The sequence below is a fragment of the Ceratotherium simum genome, chromosome 13, assembly GCF_057802395.1.
Source record: "Ceratotherium simum simum isolate JZ-2026a chromosome 13, ASM5780239v1, whole genome shotgun sequence".
Lineage (NCBI taxonomy): Eukaryota > Metazoa > Chordata > Mammalia > Perissodactyla > Rhinocerotidae > Ceratotherium > Ceratotherium simum.
The window spans coordinates 53,608,944-53,628,433 of NC_141912.1; the positions used below are offsets into that span (position 1 = coordinate 53,608,944).

General features: G+C 34.1%; 1 protein-coding gene across 2 annotated transcripts in view; it reads left to right on the plus strand.

The window, feature by feature from the left end:
• Window positions 1-19,490, plus strand: part of TINAG (tubulointerstitial nephritis antigen) — a 92,142-nt gene that overhangs the window by 66,574 nt on the left and 6,078 nt on the right. For both annotated transcript variants that reach the window (XM_004424008.2, XM_087438728.1), the window contains exon 10: window positions 9,461-9,506. In XM_004424008.2, the coding sequence (XP_004424065.1) occupies window positions 9,461-9,506 (46 nt within the window). The remainder of the gene's footprint in view (window positions 1-9,460; window positions 9,507-19,490) is intronic.

Here is a 19,490-nt window from a genome sequence, read left to right on the forward strand (position 1 = left end):
TGCTGTTACTATGAACTGGACTGTTACAAAACAAAACAACAACCATAGCAAGAAAGAAAAGCTTTATTTTTACTTAGGTGGAAGCATGGAAAGAGTGTTGTTTTAAAAAGAATTCTTGGAAAGGTCTCTTGACATTCATAAAAACGTGACTTATAAAACATATATACAAAACACATGTATATGTGTACACAAACACACACACACACACACACACACAAAGGACTCTAAGATATTTTTTGCTTGGGTCAGTGCAGGGCTAATCTTGATTGTGGAGCATAAAGAACGAGGGTTTTGGAGTCAAGCTTAGGTTCAGATACTAGTTCTTCCCTTCTCCCTGGGTGTTCTCAGGCAGGTTGTTTAATCTCTCTCTCTGTCTCGTTTTTCTCATCTATCACATTGGGATAATTAATAGTTTCCCCCTGTCTTGTTGTGAGGATTAAATGGAATAGTGTGTCTGCTACCTAGAAGGCCGCTCACTTTACACATTTTTTAATTCTTAAAAAATACATACTTTCTTTAACTTCTTTATTACTCTGACCCTGTTTTCAGAATTATTTTTAGAAAGTATAATTTGGAGCTGATTCAATTATGGCATTAATGAGCACTTATCTATGATATATATACTTTTACACTTATTTCAATTTATTCTAATTTTTAAAAAATTTTTGATCCAGCTTACTCTGAGAACACAAGTAGATGATTAAGGATGAAAAGGGAAAGAGAAATGTGACTATAGGAGGGAAGAATTAATTTCTTTGGTAAATGTGATAAAATTTTCACGACCTTAGATAATATGATTCTATATGTACCAAGAAAGCCAAAAAAGTAGGAGTCTGGTCACATACACTTTAACTCTATTGGATTGTGTAAAGGCAGTGTGGTTGGAAATATAATTTTCTAGTTGGTGAACATTAAGGAAAGCTGTGGTACATGAACAAATGGTTCAATAGAGGAAATGATTATAGGCAATTCCTTAGAATTATAGAGAACTGGGGGCAATGGATTACACCACAGTTGAGAATGTTTTCAATTATTGGGAAAGTATACTTTACCTACTTGCTGAGATGAGTTTTAATGTCTGTGGATACTTCAGATTTTGGGAGCCTGTGTGATGGAATTTTACTTAGCCCCTTGTGCAGTGCTACCTCCCAAATGTAGCTTAATTAGTTCTTTTTGGTGATTTTGTTTTATAATTTAATAGTTTCTGTGGTAGGTATTGCCCTGAAAATTCCAAATATGATAGAATTCACCTGAAGGTTAGGTAGTGTATATCTGTGACTTTCCAGAGATGTGTGGTCGGGGGAGGGGACATCAGAAGTAGGAAGTACAGTGGCTTCTGACTTCATTTTGTCAACCGAAGTGTTGACAAGCAATTGGTTTTCCCTTGAAAAAGAGAACACTTACAGGGTAATCACCGTACATTCTTAAAAGCATATAATACGAGTTTACCATTTCAGAATCTAGGATCAGGACTTTATCCTGTGCACCAGCAATATGATATATATAACAATTCTGATGAATGAATGAACTTGGAGATTTTGTTAAAATGTGTGTGTTGCTATGGCAATTTACAATGTCTTCTCTGAACAGAAACACGTAGGATATTACTGACTGCTTCAATAAGACCTAAGAGAAGGTCAGGCCAACTCTGTGTTACAATAAAAAGGAAATGGTTACAGAAAAAAGAATTTTGCAGATGATGAAAGAATGCTACTTGTGATATTAAGTGACAACTTTGATTTATTTTGATCCTCAGAATAAATGCATTAAATATTCTTTTCCATCCCCATCATTGTAATAATTATGATCATTACATTTCTGGATAAAAATGAGATGGTTGGATGTGATGAATGTAATCCTGATTAGAATATTGTTGTAATGATCAAACTGTTCTTCCTGCCTCCAACACCACACTTGTCAATTTTGTCCATCTTGTTCATTATCAGCTTTGTCTTTCTATGGCTGCCTACAAGCCTCCTCCTTCTAAATCTTTTGTGATTTCTATGTGTATGCACAAAGAGTAGCTCCTGACATTACTTCAGGCTCTCCTCTCTGGTATGCCCTCTTTTCCTCTTGGCATCTTCTACAAATTGTTCAAGGCCCATCATAACTTCTCTCATTGCAGCTGAAAATGATTCCACCCATTTCTGCCTTCTCCTACATCCTACTTTTTATCACTTCTGTTATTAATTGCTCCTTAGATATCAGTGTCAGTTTAGCGAGTTATCAAGTAATTTTGAAATGTTACTTAACCTATTTGGACCTCAGTTGTCTTATCTACGAAGCAAAGAAATTGGATTAGAGTCAGAATAATTTTGGGGGTCAAACAGTCTCGACTACTCAACTCTGCCATTAGCTGATATAGATAATATGTAAATGAGTGAGCTTGACTGTGGCTGGATTTAACCTGTGAGTCACAGTTGGCCAACCCCTGGAATATACTATAATCTCTGAGTCTCCTTGCAGTGTTAAGATTTTATGAGAAAATAAAAAGCCATTTATATTCCTAACATCAAAGGGCTGAAGTTTTCCCTCAAAGTGTATCTTCCTAAGATATTACCCTAGTTAATTGTCATTGGTGATAATGGATGATTTTAGTCTTGCTCTCTCTCTCCAGTATATTTCACATGGTTTGGGCATCTTAACATATAGTCTCTCAATATAATAAATGCAGAGGGATAGTTCTCTCAGTTTTACAGCAGATCATTCTGACCAGAGCATAAACTGGATACAAATCTTGTAGTCAATTTCCTCCATACTCCTTTGTACAGGTCAAATTACATGTGATATTATACTTACAATCTTTTTGCTTCCTGAAATATTCGGGTAAGGTGGGATAAGCAATACGTCGGCAACTCAATAAATAGCGTTGGTCGGTTGATTAATTAAGAACACAATCATCTCTGACCTTTTCATTCAGAAACATGATCTTTCAGAAATATCCATTGGCTTCTCCAATCTATAATAAAATTTATAGCTCCTTGGCAGAAAATGTCAATAAAAGTACCTGATCTTAGATTCAGTGAACCCTGGCTGGCTTTACATTTTGCTTCAGTAGAAAATGAAGGAGGATGAGGAATTCCCTCACTTAATTGTACTTTCCCATGCAGTCTACTCTCATTCATCTTTGAGATAGCATTAATTAGCACTTTCTGATAGCTCTCTATCTTGTTCAATACTGCCACACTCACTGGGCCTGAGTATTTTTTTGAAGGAAGTTACTAAGCCTCCCCTGTAGAAAGTTTGTAAGGCAACAAAAACCTGCATATCTTTGCCTCATTCTTACTGCAGTTATCGTTCAAATCTTTGTGTAAAGGGAGCTGAGAGTCTATCTGCAGTCTCACCTTTAAAAGCAAAATCCTATATCCAGAGTAGTCATATCATTGTTATTGACTTGAAGCTCATCTGGTGCTTTCTTTATACTTGTATCCTATCTGACTTTCATTTCCTTAATAAGAAGGGTTGGAGTTCTGTATCAGGCTCTCTTATATATTTGTTCCCTGTTTTCCTCCAAAATTTCCTGTTCTAGTAGGCTGTACTGCATAAAATTTCTTTACATGTCCACTGTTTAGAAACTTTTTTTTTATCTGTCTGGATCTATATTCACTAATACAGAATTGGTCTGCCTAGAAAACATGCGTTTGAATTCCTGTTGTCAGTCTATTGAGACCTGCTGGGACTCTAGACATAGAAAATCATCAGAAGCACTGCAACATTTTAGTCTAGATGATTCTGCTACAATGTAGTACACCTACCGTCAATATAAAATAAAACTTTTTTTCTTCTATAACTCTAAATTCTTGGATGGATGTGAGATCTACTTTAAAGAACTAGATTGTAAGCAAATGTAATCTTGACACACGAGTTAGGAAATATTCTCATCAAAGAAGAATTTCCTCAGTCTGTAGAAAAGTCTTTTGCAATTTCTTTTAATAACCAGCTTTCTTTGGTTCTTACAGTATTTTACCTGTCAGAAACCCTGAAAAGCCATGATTTTAAAGGTTAATATGCAGAACCATGATCAGTAGAGAGAACTCAAAAGAAGATGAAGCAACTCTGTAATTATGGTCTTAGGCAGCAATAAATCAACCTGATTGGCAGGAACACATCTCTGTGTGATGTGAAGTGTACCTCGAGTAATGCTGCGTTTGATGTATCTACTCATTCAACCTTGAAATCCTGGAGTTCACCTTGATTCTTTCTTCTCCCTTTCTGTCGATATAAATTGGTTAACAAATTCCATCACTTTCACCTCCAAAATAGCTCTCAAATCTGTGCCTCCTGTTAATTTTCGCTACCAGTGTACTTCAATTTACTTGCTCAACAAATATCTATTAAGGGTCAGCTGTGTGATAGTCACTATTTGAGATGTTGGAAACACAGCTGTTAAAAGAATAAACAATATTTGCTTTATGGGTCTTACATTCTTATTCAGAATTTCATTATTTCTTGCTTTAACTACAACATTCATCTTAAGCTTTAAACCTCCTCCCCCTGGAATCTATCCCCCACGCTATCACAGAGTTGTCCCTCTGAAAGACTATCAGGACCATGTCACATCCTATATTTGGAGGACTCTTCATCACCAACTTTGTAAATGCTAAGCTTGGTAGCCATGAGTGCTCTTTACGGCCTGAGCCAAATCTGCTTTTCTAACATTATTTCCTGCCACTCCCATCACTGTTCTCCAGTCACCCTGAACCAAGTGCTGCTCTTAGACCAGGCTGAGATGAGATCTTCATGGCTGTCTTGTGACTTTGCACTTACTTGTTGTGCCTAAAATTCTACACTCCCATTTTTACTTGAGAAATTTCTACTCAACTCTGTGAAGGGAGTTGTCTCTGCCCTCTGCAAACAGTTAATTTCTTTATCTGTAACCCATAGAAAATCTTCAAACGTGCTTTTATAAAAGTAGCAGTTATATAATTCAAATTAGTTTTATATTGATTTGTTTTTCATTTCACAACTTTACTCCCATTAGATTGTCAGCTTCTTCGAGTCAAAAGATGTATCTTCTTTGTACTACAGAGTATACTGTTTGCAGAATAAAGGCAGAAATAAATGGATGAAGTACACAAGAAAGTCTGTGTTTTCTTCCTAAAAGAGATATTTATGGGAATATAAATATTACTTCAAGAAAGTTGTGTCTTCAGTTTTTTCTTATTTACTGTGTCTAATATGATCACCACTGGATATGTGGACCTCAATGGCAAAATCAACCAAAAACAAAGGGAGAGAAAAAAATTATCATTTAAAATCTTATACAAAGTAGTTATTCAGTTCTAATTATTTTACTATCGAGACATAGCTTAAAATAGGGTTTAAAAGTCTAGTATTGTTTAACACAGTTATCTGAAAATAACAGCCGTTTTGAAGGGAACATACATAAAGATATTCATAACCTTAGCAATACAAACTCTTACATCATTCTTTAATGGGTTTTAATGCTTTAATATGCAGAATTTATGGTCTCTCTGGAAAGACTTTTAATATTATGCAAAAGAGTAGTGTTTCTAGAACTATCTAAAAGTTAGCATGTAAGATGAATCCAGAAGGAAGAGCTTAAATGATCATGTGTTTGAAGTGGTAGATGTAACCAGAGATTCTGTGTAGGGAACCATCGGTTCTCAGGCATCCTCAGGGAATGTGGGACACGGGCTAAGAGCTGCCCAGATATTTTCAATACCAGCATTTTCCCAGGTGTCACTAGATTTTGAGAGAAAAGAAGCATTCCTGGATCTTAACAAATAATTGAAATCATTTAATCTAATGAGGTAGAAAAATTTCAAAAGAATAATATAAAGTTCATAGGAAGTTGAATCCTTTGAGGCAAGAAAAGCCACTATTAGGATCTCTCAAACTTGTGAACCTATTGTATACCTTGTTCTAGATTAGCAAGTTTAAGGAAACAATCTCAGCAGAGTAAGGTTAAAATGAAGAGGTATAAGTGAAGGAAAGAAGAGTGAATAGCTTTGTTTAGAGCAAATATGAATGAAATGAAGATCCTCATGTCCTCAAAGACAGCCGTTGACGTAGAGAATATATGTGAAAATATACGCATATTTCTAGAATTTTCAGCCTATTGGTATAATGGCAAGCAGAAGTCTAGTACCACAATTCAAAAACATACATACATTAAGGGAAAATATCCTTCATAGGTCAAAAAGAGGGGAACTCTCTCCTGTAAGTGAATAATATAAGTAGTCTTCTTGCTTTATACTAGTTAACTTTTATTTTTGTTTGGATAATTTGAATTTGCTCTGATACCAATGGGAAATAACCTGGGGTAAAGCGATTTTTCCCAGTCTTTCAGAGTATGTGATATTTAGAAAACCACCCACGTGTCTATTTCTCTACAACACCCCATTGCGAATCTACAGGATATTTGATTACCATCTTAGGAACTGTCTGGAGAATACAGAGGAGAGGAAAGATAGCTGAGTAGACTCCACTGCAAACGTTAGATCCTGTGATGGATGGACCTTGCTTGTCATTTGATATGCAGGCTGTAACATAGGGAACTGCATGATAGCTTCTGTGGTGGTGTGATATTTTCTTTCCTTCTGAATTTTGCATCCAGATTAACATCTTTTGTTTATAATTATCTTTCACAAGCATCCTAGTCTCTGAAACTATCCAATTTAGCAGGCTTACTTTCTTTTTCTTCTTTCACCTGTATTTGAAGATTTTATTAATTTGTTTTTCTGTCCATTTCTAGAATGTTTATAATAATATGAATGCTGGCATTCTCCCTGGGTTAAAAATGACTGGTGTTTTGAATAATGTGTCTTAGTTATAGTAAACAGCAATGCTTCTTGAAAAGAAATTCATAGCAAATCCAAGGAGTTGATATTTGCAAAATAAGAATTATCGCTGTCTATTATAGCATTGAAAATATTATTTAGATAATCATGACAAAATATATAGGAACATATGAAAAATATACCATTTGAGCAAAAGTAATAGTGATGGTTTGTATTTCTTAGACATCTCCAAACTAAAGTAGTTTATTCCACTCAATTTATTTGGTAATGCTAGAATAAGAAAACTTAAACAGCTACATTCTGAAGTTCCTCTTCTCCTTCATGGGGAACTATTGTGTTTCCTTAGAATTAGTCAGTCTCTGATCTGTTGGTAATGGCGTTATGTGTAGACATTATTTTTCTAAATCTTAACTTCGTATGCAATTGTGGATCTTCATGCCCCAAAACACTGTCTCAATATTTCTGAGAATGCCTAAGAGTATCTAAAATGGACTTAATAATAAGTACAATACTTATTTCATGATGTATTTTCTTGTATGTCTTTTCACTTTCCTCTGTTGAATATTTCTTTGTTTTCCCGTGCACCATCCTCAATACATAGGACCCCAAGAAGTTTGAAAGATCTTACAAAGTGGGAAAGAAACTTTATCCACTTTTGGTGCTACCCTATATTTGAGTGTTATTAGAGTGCTTTATAGAATATGCAGAGTTTTTAGTGAAATAGCTCTTTTCGGTTTTATTAACAAGCCTGACTTGTCCTTTCCCTAATTCTGAACTTACTTGAGTGCAGTGTGAGAGCTAAGCTTAGACAGCTCTGAGTGACAGGCAACAAAATGATACTCTCAATTGCTCCTCCTCTCTTTTGATCAAGGCTTAATTATTGGATCAAGCTTGTCATGTCTGCATCCTTCTTTCTTGATTAGGAGTTCTTTCTTAGGAAGCTCCTCAGTGCCTCAAGCAAGACTGCCCCCCCCCCCTTCTCACCATATCTGGTGGGATCTCAGATATGGGGCTCCTCTACTGCCTGTATAATTTTGGAGTCGAATGGTTCCTTAGATTCTTCTGATTTAGTCTTGTATTTTGTGGTTTGTGTAAATAGCTAAAGTAACCAGTAGCCAGAGCGTCTGGAAGGAAGTTTGATTGCGTGATAAAGGCTTTTTGAAATTGTTATGGTAGCATAAGTGGGTAGAAAATGAGTGACTTGAGGCTTCAGATATGAACTACTACTTGAAGTACATAATGACCTTTGAAGATTTGGGGGCACATATTATGACTGGTAAATTTTTAATGGTGATGTCTTTGTAGAAAAGTTACAAGGATGTAAATGCAATTTCAAAACTGAAAAACGGTTTTGGAAATTGAACCAGTTTGAACTTACACATTAAACTACCCAGGATATTTGAAATCTTAAAGTATTTCAGTCTACCCCTGTGTATAGCAGAGAACTAAAAGAGAGACAGCAATCAGTGCAATTATCCCTCCTAGCCTCTATTAGGAACAGGAGAAATAAAACTTGTTCTTTAGTGTTTTCCCACCTCCCAAATCACTTTTTTCTTCCCTTGCTCTCATGCTGAAATATCCAAATGCATTAATATATTTTCTTGAATGCCCCAAGATCTTTACCACGAACCTGTCATCTTTAGGTAATACCTCCATGCTATGGTGCCATCACTCTATTTTATACCCTGTTAAAAATAACTGTCTCCAAACTGAAATGTTGAAAATATTTGAACAACAAATTTATACCTCTTCCAGGAATGTTTGTTATGTAAAGACACACCATGATTTAGCTTGAAGGAGCTCTGATGTTGGGATATTAGGGATGGATTGATGGGGTGATACGTGGACAGGACTATATTCTCACGATTGATGGATAGTGATAGTCAATATGTTTTCTTGATATAAAACTGATGCTGTTCGGTACATACTGCAGTTGGGGAATGTCTATTTCTAAGAGAAGCAATATGACATATTAAGAAGGGCATGGGATTTGGAGTCCTGGATCAACATTTCCCACTCTATGATCTTGGACAAGTCTTGTTATTTCATTAGTACATAGGACATGTTAATAACACCTAACTCACTGGGTTTAGTCAAGAGAAAAAATGAGATATTGTAGGTTTTGGTTCTTTACGAACTGTTTCCTGCTACACTGAAATGGGCCAGTACTGGGAATATAGGATTTGATTTCCATATGTATAGGGAAATTCCACATTAGGCACATAGCCATTTTATAAAATAATATATGCATATGAATATTTTTACCTAAACTCTCTGATCTACAACAATTATCTGTATTTACATTATGGTTTTTATCAGTAGTCTTGGGAACTTTTAGTTTATGCCATTTAGGGTAAAGTTTGAGAGAGCTAGAAGTAAAGAGAGGAGGCATCTTTAAGTACTTTAAAACCTCTGTACCCCGGTTGCCTTAAGACTTATCTCCTTTGGTCAGTCAGTTTGATTTCAAGCCATTTAGATATAGTTGAGTATATTCTGAGAAAGTAAATAATGTTGTGGTCAAAAAGAAAACTATATGAGCACATTTCTGTAGAGCAATGATGACAGTTTCATAGTGAAACAGAGTGGGGCAAAAGGAAAATAGAAAAGAAATAATACCGACAATAATCCGCATTTTATCAAGATGCAAATAAAACATTTTTAATCATCCCAATATTTATTATTGTTATTATTTGTAGATGGGGCATATTGAGAGGAGCCCAGGGGCGGAAAGAAAAATTTTGGGTATGTAACTCCACTTGAATTTCCACTGTGAAGTGAATATTTTAGAATCTTCTGTGTCTCTACTCCCTGCTTTGTGTTATTTAGTCACATCCTAAGTCACTGTAATATTGTTTATAATATCGATATTTACTCCAACACAAAACTCATTATAATCATTTATATTAGAGTAATAATTTTCCTCAATTTCTCTTATTTTAAATTGTAAAAGAAGAGTCAGTATTTTTTTTTTCAAAATGAGAGTCAACAGGAAAACTTTTTGTTCTACTGTTATCTATATTAAACTTTAATGGTTAGTCTTCTCATATAAGTCAATCAACTTTGTGTTTTTACATCATTTTTGCTATGCATGATAATGCTAGAATCAATTTGTGTTGCCAGTATCAATTTACATATATATCTATGTATACACATAGACTCATACACATTTTCTAGGGGACACACACACACACACACACACACACACACATTACCTAGGGGTTAAGTGTTTTGTTTTTGTGTTTGCCAATTATAACATATACATGTTTCTTTACGGAGAAAGAACAACTGTCTAGTCTAAAAAAATAATAGAAAGTTACGTCTAAGAAACAGTTTGAAAAAGATTGGAACATATTACCTCAAATATTCAGTTGATTACAATAAACTTGGATTAATTATCCCAAGTCCTGATATTATATACCTTTTTTGTTTTTCAGAAATAGAATAAAGTCTAGGCGATGATGTTTGTCATGGAATTTGAATTCGAATGTATGCAGTAGAGGGCATATTATCACTTATAAAACACTGAATGTTAGGACTTATGCTCACCAAAGTGACTCTGGTTAACTAGATTTCTCCACAAGACACTCACAAAAACCAATCACCCAAGTATGTGGTCGCACCTTGTATTTGTCTTGTTGATATATACAAGTATTATGCTTTTAAGTAGAATGATGATCCTTTGTATTTAAACTAAGCTTTCTTAAGTATTATTTTCCTCATTAAAATAAACCTTGAAGTAGCTAATAATTAACATTAATATTCAATAGTTAAAATTCATAAAATATGAAAGAGGACATGTTATTCAATACCTACAATTAAGTTTCTGTATGAGACTTTAACTGAATTTGAACAGTTATTCAATCTCATAATAATATAATATTTAGAGACAAAAACAAGTTCTTTGATTAATGTACTTAACTCACAACATTTCTTAGCATGTAGCACTCGATAACTATTTGTTGAGTGAATATGCATGTGTTGAGTGAATATGAATATGAATATCAATGCAGAGGAAAACATTTTGTGATCCTCTCACCCTCAACTCATCATTTCCATCCTAGAGCCCCATGTGTTGTAGACACATACACACATATACACTCACTCACACTCATATATTCAGCACATCCGTGCACACTATCCTTTTACACTACTTTTGTTGTAGTTACTATGAATTCTGAACTTACTACTTATAAAAAATTTTGAAAGAAAACTTTATTTCATGGACATGGGGGCAGGATTTCTTTCTGCTATGACTCTTTTCCATAAACTGTTGAATGTAAGTGGTAGGAATACAAGAATCAGCCTGAAAATTTATCATATTTTATTAAATTGCACATTTCCGTCGACTTTTTCCTCCACTAAAGTGTGAAGGAAATATCATCTTGGGCCAGTATCATACCTGCCTTATTTACCAATGTATCCAAAGGGCAAAGCAAAGCGGCTGGTGCATAGTGGGACTATAAACAATACTTGTTGAATGAGGGAATGAATAACATTAATCTATGCACTCAGGAAAAGTTAGTCAAGTCACTAAAATAGTTTTCATTTTGTATGAAACTTAATATTGGTTTAATTAAAATATGAAATCTTTAAGTACTATTGTACTGTTTTGTCAAGAATTGTGAAGGGTCTGAGATGTTATTCCACTTGAGTTAAGGCACTTGGGTCAGAAGAAGAGTTCTTAATTGATGTTTACGAACAGATCAACAGCCAGATGTCACAGCATTGGTCCCCTACACTTTAGTCTTGCAGGTGAAATGATAAGAGCCAATGGAACTTTTCTACACAGGTAGCAGTTTACACCCCTTGAATAAGAGGCAGAGAACAATGGTTTTCTCCATTTACAGATGGGAGAAGGACAGGAAACCTCCTCCTTTCTTGGAAGCAGAGAAAAAACTTTTATTCCGTTAAGATGAAATGGAAAGGGACCTGTGTTCTTATCCTAACACTTAGCAATAGAAATATGTCTTTCCAAGGGCCAGGTAAACAGCAGACAATGTCTCCAAATGCTGGTCTTAATCCCTTTTGACATGGACATGTAAATACTGAGGGAGATGATGTTCCAGTACTCCTGGAACCCTGGGGCTTAATTTAGGACCTTGTCTGGTCTCTATCTCTTTGGACCTCTTGGGCCGATAAGAGGTTTTATTACGTTTTGAGATCAGATCAATTAACTAGACAAATGGCTACAGATCTAATTCTCATGGTATGTGAAGATAAAATATTTCTAGGAAAAGTGAAAGCAAATATTCCCTATCTTTATGTCATATACACTTTTTCTGTGTCAGGAGACTAGGATTTTTTGCAAGAGAACTGAGAAGTTCAAGGTAGCTTTTTTCCCCACATGATATATGAGTGTTTCAAAATATTGACAGATAGACCTAGAATATAGTAAATTATAATAAAAAATAAATAGATGACTTCCACCACTGAGTAAAAGTGTAATGGATAGCAGCAAGCCATAAATTCCACTATATAAGTAGAAAATAACAGCATTAACTTCCCAAACTTACGTTTTTAAAGAAATGAGAGAACTGAATCTGGAGACGATTTTCTGTCCTGGGTGCATTGGGTAGGTCTGGGCACAATCTAAGGATGGGATTTGAAATAGACAGAGAGAGCCCTCTAGGAGAAGGAGATTTCAGCTGGGCTGGAATTCAGAGGAACTCCAAACACAGCCATTTCTTCCCATGGAATATTGACTGAGTGCTGGAGTAGTGTGAGTAGCTAAGGAAGGGGAATGGAAAGGCAGAGTGAATTCTGTAGCATTGCAGAGCCTGGGGATGGAGTCCTACCGGAAGATGGCCTGAAACAAACACACGAGAGGTAGAGCCCTTGAAATATTTGAAACAAGGTGTGGACTGAGTTTAGCAAAAACTTCTTTCCAGCCCCGACCCAACTCACTTCCTGACTAAATTGAGGTCATTAGTCCCTCATCATTTCTCTCTAGAAGAAAAGGCTAACCTTTTAAAAATAACCCCAATGTCAGTCTCTGTAATTATTGTGACAAAATATCCAGGATACATTTAAAAATTATGAGACATGTGAAGCAGAAATTGTGACCAATAACCAAGGGAAAAAAACTATCAATAGAAGCAATAGATGATACTTTAGATGTAGGCTTTAAAATAACCATTGTAAAAAACATCAAAAAATATATGGATAAAAAGATGGATAATTTCAGCTAAGGATTTCAATATATACAAAAAATGAATTCTGGAATTTGTCAATGCAATGTCTGAAATTAAGAATTCACTGTATGAGCTAAATAACAGATAGAATTAGTGATCTTAAATAAAATCCAATAAAATATATCCAATTTGTGGTACACAGAGGAAAATATAATGAAAAAAACAAAAACAAATCCAGAACGACGTGAAGATACAGATAAGACAAAATCAAATGGTTTAACATATATGTAATTGTATTCTTAGAAAGATGAGAGACAGAATGAGGCAGAATCAATAACCGAAGACATGATGGCCATAAGTTTTCCTAAACTGAAAAGCATCCATCCAAAGATTCAGGAAGCTCCATGAATTCCAAGTAGGAGAAAAAAAAAAAAAAATCCAGGCATTTCATAATCAAAGGGTCGATAAAGTGTAAATTTAAAAACAGGCAGGGTTAAAAAATGGTACATTACCCTCTGAAAAATGGCATTAAGACTGATGATTGGGGAAAGGATAGCGTCCTCAATAAAACGTGTTGGGAAAACCGAATGTTCACATGCAAAAGAATGAAATTGAGCCCCTCTCTTACACCACTTATAAAAATTAACTCAAAATGGATTAAAGACTTAAATGTAAGAACTGAAACTGGAAAACTACTAGAACAAAACAGAGAAAAAAAACTCCTTGACATTGGTCTTTGCAATGATTGTTTTGGATAAGACACCAAAAGCACAAGTAACAAAAACAAAAATAAACATGTAGGACTATATTAAACTAAGAAGCTTCTGCACAGCAAAGAAACAATGAACAAAAGGAAAAGCAACCTTCAGAAGGGAGAAAATATTTGTAAACTATATATCTGATTAAGAGTTAATATCCAAAATATATAAGGAACTCATACAACTCAATAGCAAGAAAACAACCCTATTAAAAAATGGGCAAAAGATCGGAACAGATATTTTTCCAAAGAAGACATAAAAATGGCCAACAGGTACATGAAAAGGTGCTGAACATCACCATCAGGGAAATGCAAATCAAAACCACAATGAGATATCACCTCACACCTGTTAGGATGGCTATTATCAAAAAGACAAGAGATAAAAAGTGCTGACGAAGGGGAAGAGAAAAGGGAATCTTTACGCGCTGTTGGTGGGAATGTAAATAGGTACAGCTACCATGGAAAACAGTGTAGACGTTTCCCAAAAAATTCAAAATAGAACTACCATATGATCCATCAATTCCACTTCCGGGCATATATCTGAAGAAAACAAAATCATTATCTCAAAGAGATACCTGCATTGCCATGTTTATTGCAGCATTATTTATAACAGTCAAAAAAGAAAGCAACTTAAAAGTATTTTGACAGATGAATGGATAGAGAAAACGTGAGGGATATATATATGCAACAGAATATTATTCATCCATAAAAAAGAAGAAAATCCTGCCATTTTAGAAAAACATATATGAACCTCGAGGGCACTTTGCTAAGTGAAATAAGTCAGACAAATACTATAGGATCTCACTTATATGTAGAATCTAAAACAGCTGAGCTCATATAGAGTAATTGGTGGTTGCCAGGGGTTGGGGGATGGGGAAACTTCTGGTTATAAGATGAGTAAGTTCTGGGGATTTAATGTACAGCATGGTGATTATAATTAACAGTATGGTATTATATACTTGAAAGTTGCTAAGAGAGTAGATTTTAAATGTTCTCACCCCACACACACAAAAATAATAACTGTGTGAGGTGATGGATGTGTTAATGACCTTATTTTGGTAAGCATTTTACAACATATGTGTATTTAAAATCATCACTTTGTACACCTTAAACTTACACCATGTTTTATGTCAATCATATCTCAAGAAAGCTGGAAAAAAACCCTAATGCCTGACTTCAACAGAAAAAATAAAAAATGGAAGTCAGAGGACAACAAAATGACATTGTTAAAGTGCTGAATAAAATAATTCATAATAACAATAATTATGATGATGATTTACCTGTCAACCTAGAATTTGATATGTGGTGACAATTTTCTTCAAAGAAAGTAAAACAGAGACATTTTCATTCAAACAAAAGCTAAAATAACACAGCTTCAAAAAATATTAAGCAAAAATTACAGGAAGGAGGAGAAATACACAAATCCATAACTGTGTTGTATATTTTAACATACCTCACTTAGTATTTCATAGAAAAAGCTGCTAAAATGTAAGGAAAGATATAGAAGACTTAAAAAACTATTGGGTAGCTTTAAATAATTGAAATGAATAGAATACTACTCACAAATATTACCAGGTAACACATTCTTTTTTAACACACAAGGAATATTTGCCAAAACTGACCCTATGCTGGGCCATAGGGCAAGTTCAACAAATTGAAAGGATTGACATTTTACAGAGTATGCCATGTCCAAACTTGTGTTTTTTAGCTAAAGTAGTACTGAATTTAATAGAAAATGCATGTATTAGAAAAGAAGAAGGGTTAAAATCAATGCGTATATTAAAAAAAGCAAGGCTGAAAATAGTGATCCAATAAGCTAGATAAAGAACTCAAACCCCAAAAAGAGAGAATGAAGGAAATGATAAAGAGAAGAGCAGAAATCAATGAAAAACAAAGCAGACATACAATAGAGAATATCAATGGAGCAAACAGTTGATTCTTCAAAAAGATTAAATTCCTAGGAAGACTCATAAAGAAACAAATAGGGAAAAAATTGACCATAGAAATGAAGAAAGAAGACATTGGTACAGTTTCAATAGATATTAAGTAGGCAATAGAGAATGTTATGAAAACATTATGCCAATATATTTGAAAATATGGTTGAAATGGATAAATTCCTTGAAAAAATTCCTTATCAAAACTCACTGAAGTTGAAAATAGAAAGTCTAAATAGTTATGATACTATTTGAAAAGTTGACTCTCTTTAAAAACTCTCAAAAAGAAACACTAGGCTCAAATAGCTTTACTAGTGAATTTTTCCAAACAATTAAGGGACAAATAAAACCAAGTTTACATTAAACTTTTTTAGGGAATAAAGAAATAAGAAACAGTTCCCAACTCGTTTTATGAACTGGCATAACATCAATACCAAAACTGGACAAGGACAATACAAGAAAGGAAAATTACAGGTCAATATCTCTCACGAACATAAAATTCTAAATAAGATATTACAATCAAGAAATATATTAAAAGAATCATACATTATGATCAAGTGAGGTTTATGCAAAGAATGCAAAGTTGCTTGTAAATATTAAAATCAATCAATATAGTTCACCACATTATCGGAGTAAAGGAGGAAAAAAAAAACCATGATTATCTTAATTAATGCAGATAACGCAATGATAAAATTCAACACCTGAATAAGTCTTCAATTGTTGCTCAACGAATTAGCAGCTTAAAACAGCATACATTCATTATCTCAGAGTTTCCGTGGGTCAGAAGTCCAGTCAACTTAGGGTCCTCTCTCTGCTCAGGGTCTCACATGGATGCAATCAAAATGTTGTCTGAGTGGTGTTCCTTTCTGAAGCTCAAGGCCCTCTTCTAAGCTCACATGGGTGTTGTCAGAGTTAAGTTCTTGTGGTTGTAGGACTAAGTCTCCATTTTCTTGCTGGCTGTCAGCAACACATCAGCTTGCATCTTCAAGGGCATTGGGAAAAAGAGTTCTGACCCCTAGACCCTCTTTTAAAGGGCTCACCTGGTTAGGTTAGGCAGAGTAATCTCCCTCTTGATTAACTCACAGTTAATTCATTGGGGATTTGAATCATATCTTCAAAGTTCCTTCAAATTTGTCATATAATACAACCTATTCACAGAAGTGACATCCCATTGTATTCCCAGGTCCTGCCCACACTCAAGTGGAAGGGATTATGCAAGGCAAGTACACCAGGGGGCAGGAATCTTGGAGGCCATTCTAGAATTCTACAGACCACAGAACTCATTCAAGATCTCAAATCTTAGCAAATTAGGAATAGAATTTACCTTCCTTCATCTTATGAAGTCTGTCTTCAAAAACTCTACAGTTAACATCATATTTAATGGTAAAATACTGAACACTTTTCTCTTATCATTGAAACATAAAACGTTTATTGTCATCACCTTCACTAGCATTTTACTGGAGGTTCCACTTAGTGCAGTAAAACAAGAAAAAGAAATAAAGGGGAAGTGTGGAAAGAAATACAACTGACATTATTTGCAGATGACATGATTATGTATATAGGAAATCCAAAAAAAATCTAGAAAGAAAATATTAGAAATAATAAGCATATTTAGCAAGGTTCCTGGATACTAGGTCAATATAAAAGATGAATTATATTTCTATATAGTAACAAGAAACATTTGGAAATTAAAAATAAATATGATCTAAAATGACATAATGTAAAAACCTAGGACACATTTCAATGAAAGCTGTGCAAGATTATGTTAAGAGAAATTAAAGAAGACTTAGACAAAAGGAGAGATCCACCATGCTCATGTTTTGGAAGGCTCCATATTAACATTCCCAAATTGATTTATAAACTCAATAAAACCTTAATCTAAGTCCCAGTAGAGATTTTTTACCCAAGTGACGTCAGTGAATAAGAACAAAGTTGGAGGACTTAACACTACCAGATTTCAAGACCTTATATAAAGCTACAGTAATTAAGATAGCATTTATTAACACAAGAATAGAGAAATAGACAGATGTTACAAAAAATAATCCAGATTTTCAGCACACAATACACTTGTTTTAAAACAGACACCATTGCATTTCAATTGAGGAAGGAGGGTCTTTTTAGTAAAGTGTTAGATTAGGGCTTAGCAATTTTTTCTGTAAAGGGAAAAATAGTAAATATTTTAGATTTTGAGTGTCACAGTCTCTGTCACCTATTTTACTTAAAATTTTGTTTATAACTCTTTAAAAACATAAAAAAAAAACCCCAAACCAAAACATTCTTAGCTCATTAAGTTGTACCAAAACAGGCTGCTGTCCGGATTTGGTCCATGTGCCATAGTTTGCCAATGCCTATGCTACAGCAATTTTATATCTGTATACAAAAAAATTGAACCTTGGCTCCTACCTCAAGAATACGTGCAAAAATAATTTGAGGTGGAGCATAGACCTAAATGTGATTGCAAAATAATAAGGTCTCTAGAAGAAAACATAGGTGATATATGAATGGTATTGATTAGGCAAAACTTTATTAAACTGGACACAAAATGAATAAACTTTATAAGAAAAAAATTATCAGACTATAATAAAATAAGAACTACTACTCATCAAAGGATAGCATTATCAGATAGAAAAGATAAGCCACAGACTGAGAGAAGATTATCTATCATCTATCTATCTATCCATCCATCCATCCATCCATCCATCTATCTATCTATCTATCTATTTGGAAAACTATCTGGCAAGGATTCACATATAGAATATATAGAATTTGTTCAAATATATATGAAGAAAGAAAAATGAATAGCTCAATAAAATATTGGACAAAAGACTTGAACAGGCAATCACAAAAAGAAAATCCAAGTGGCCAACAGACATATGAAAATGTGGTCAACATAATTAGTTATCAGGAAAATCCACATTCAAATCACAATGAGATACCACTACACATTCTCTAGATAGGCTAAAATTGAAAATTGGGTGAGTGTGAGGATACGAAGTAACTAGAACCCTCATACTACTAATGAATATGTAGATAATACAAGTAACTTATGTTCAGCAAGTTTATCAACAGGAGCATAGATAAATAAATTATGGCATAGTTGTTATACAACTAAAATGCACAGAAATAAAAAGGAATTAAGATTACTTATATATGCTGTAACATGGATGAATTTCATAAACATTATATTGAACTAAAGAAGCCAAACACGAAAGAATACATACTGTATTATTCTCTTTATTGTAAAGATCAATTTCAGGAAAAATTAATGAGAGAGAGGAGGGTAGATTTTTATAGGGAGGGAATATGGTTGACCTTCCGGAGTGCTATCAATGGTTTATATCTTGATCTAAGTGGAGGTCGCATTGGCATAAACCTCATGAACATGTGTATAAATTCACCAAACTGTACACTTAAGATTAATGCACTTTACACATGTGACTGTATCACATATCTCAATATAAAAGATAGAAAGTTAAGTTTTTATAAAATTTCTCCCCTGAATTACTGCCCATTCCTTTATAATTAAATTTTAAAAATTCAGGTTTTTGGAAGAAACAAAATTGATGAAGAAATGAAAGAAATGACAGTAGGAAGGATAAGACTAATAAAAATAATACATGTCCTGAGGTGCCTTTTATTAGCACTACTTTACCAAGTGCCACTCTTTATAACTATTTTGACTTTCTTGCAAATCTATGGTTAGCTCTCAGTACATAAATTTGCATTTGCTTATAAAATCATCACATACCTTTCTGATTTTTACCAAATATATAATGATAAAGTATTGAGTAATAATAATTTTCAAGACATCCAAATGAGACTAGGTAGAATGCTACATAGCATAGTTTCAAGAATTTACAAAATATTAATATTCCTAACAATTTATCCTAGGTTACGACTAATT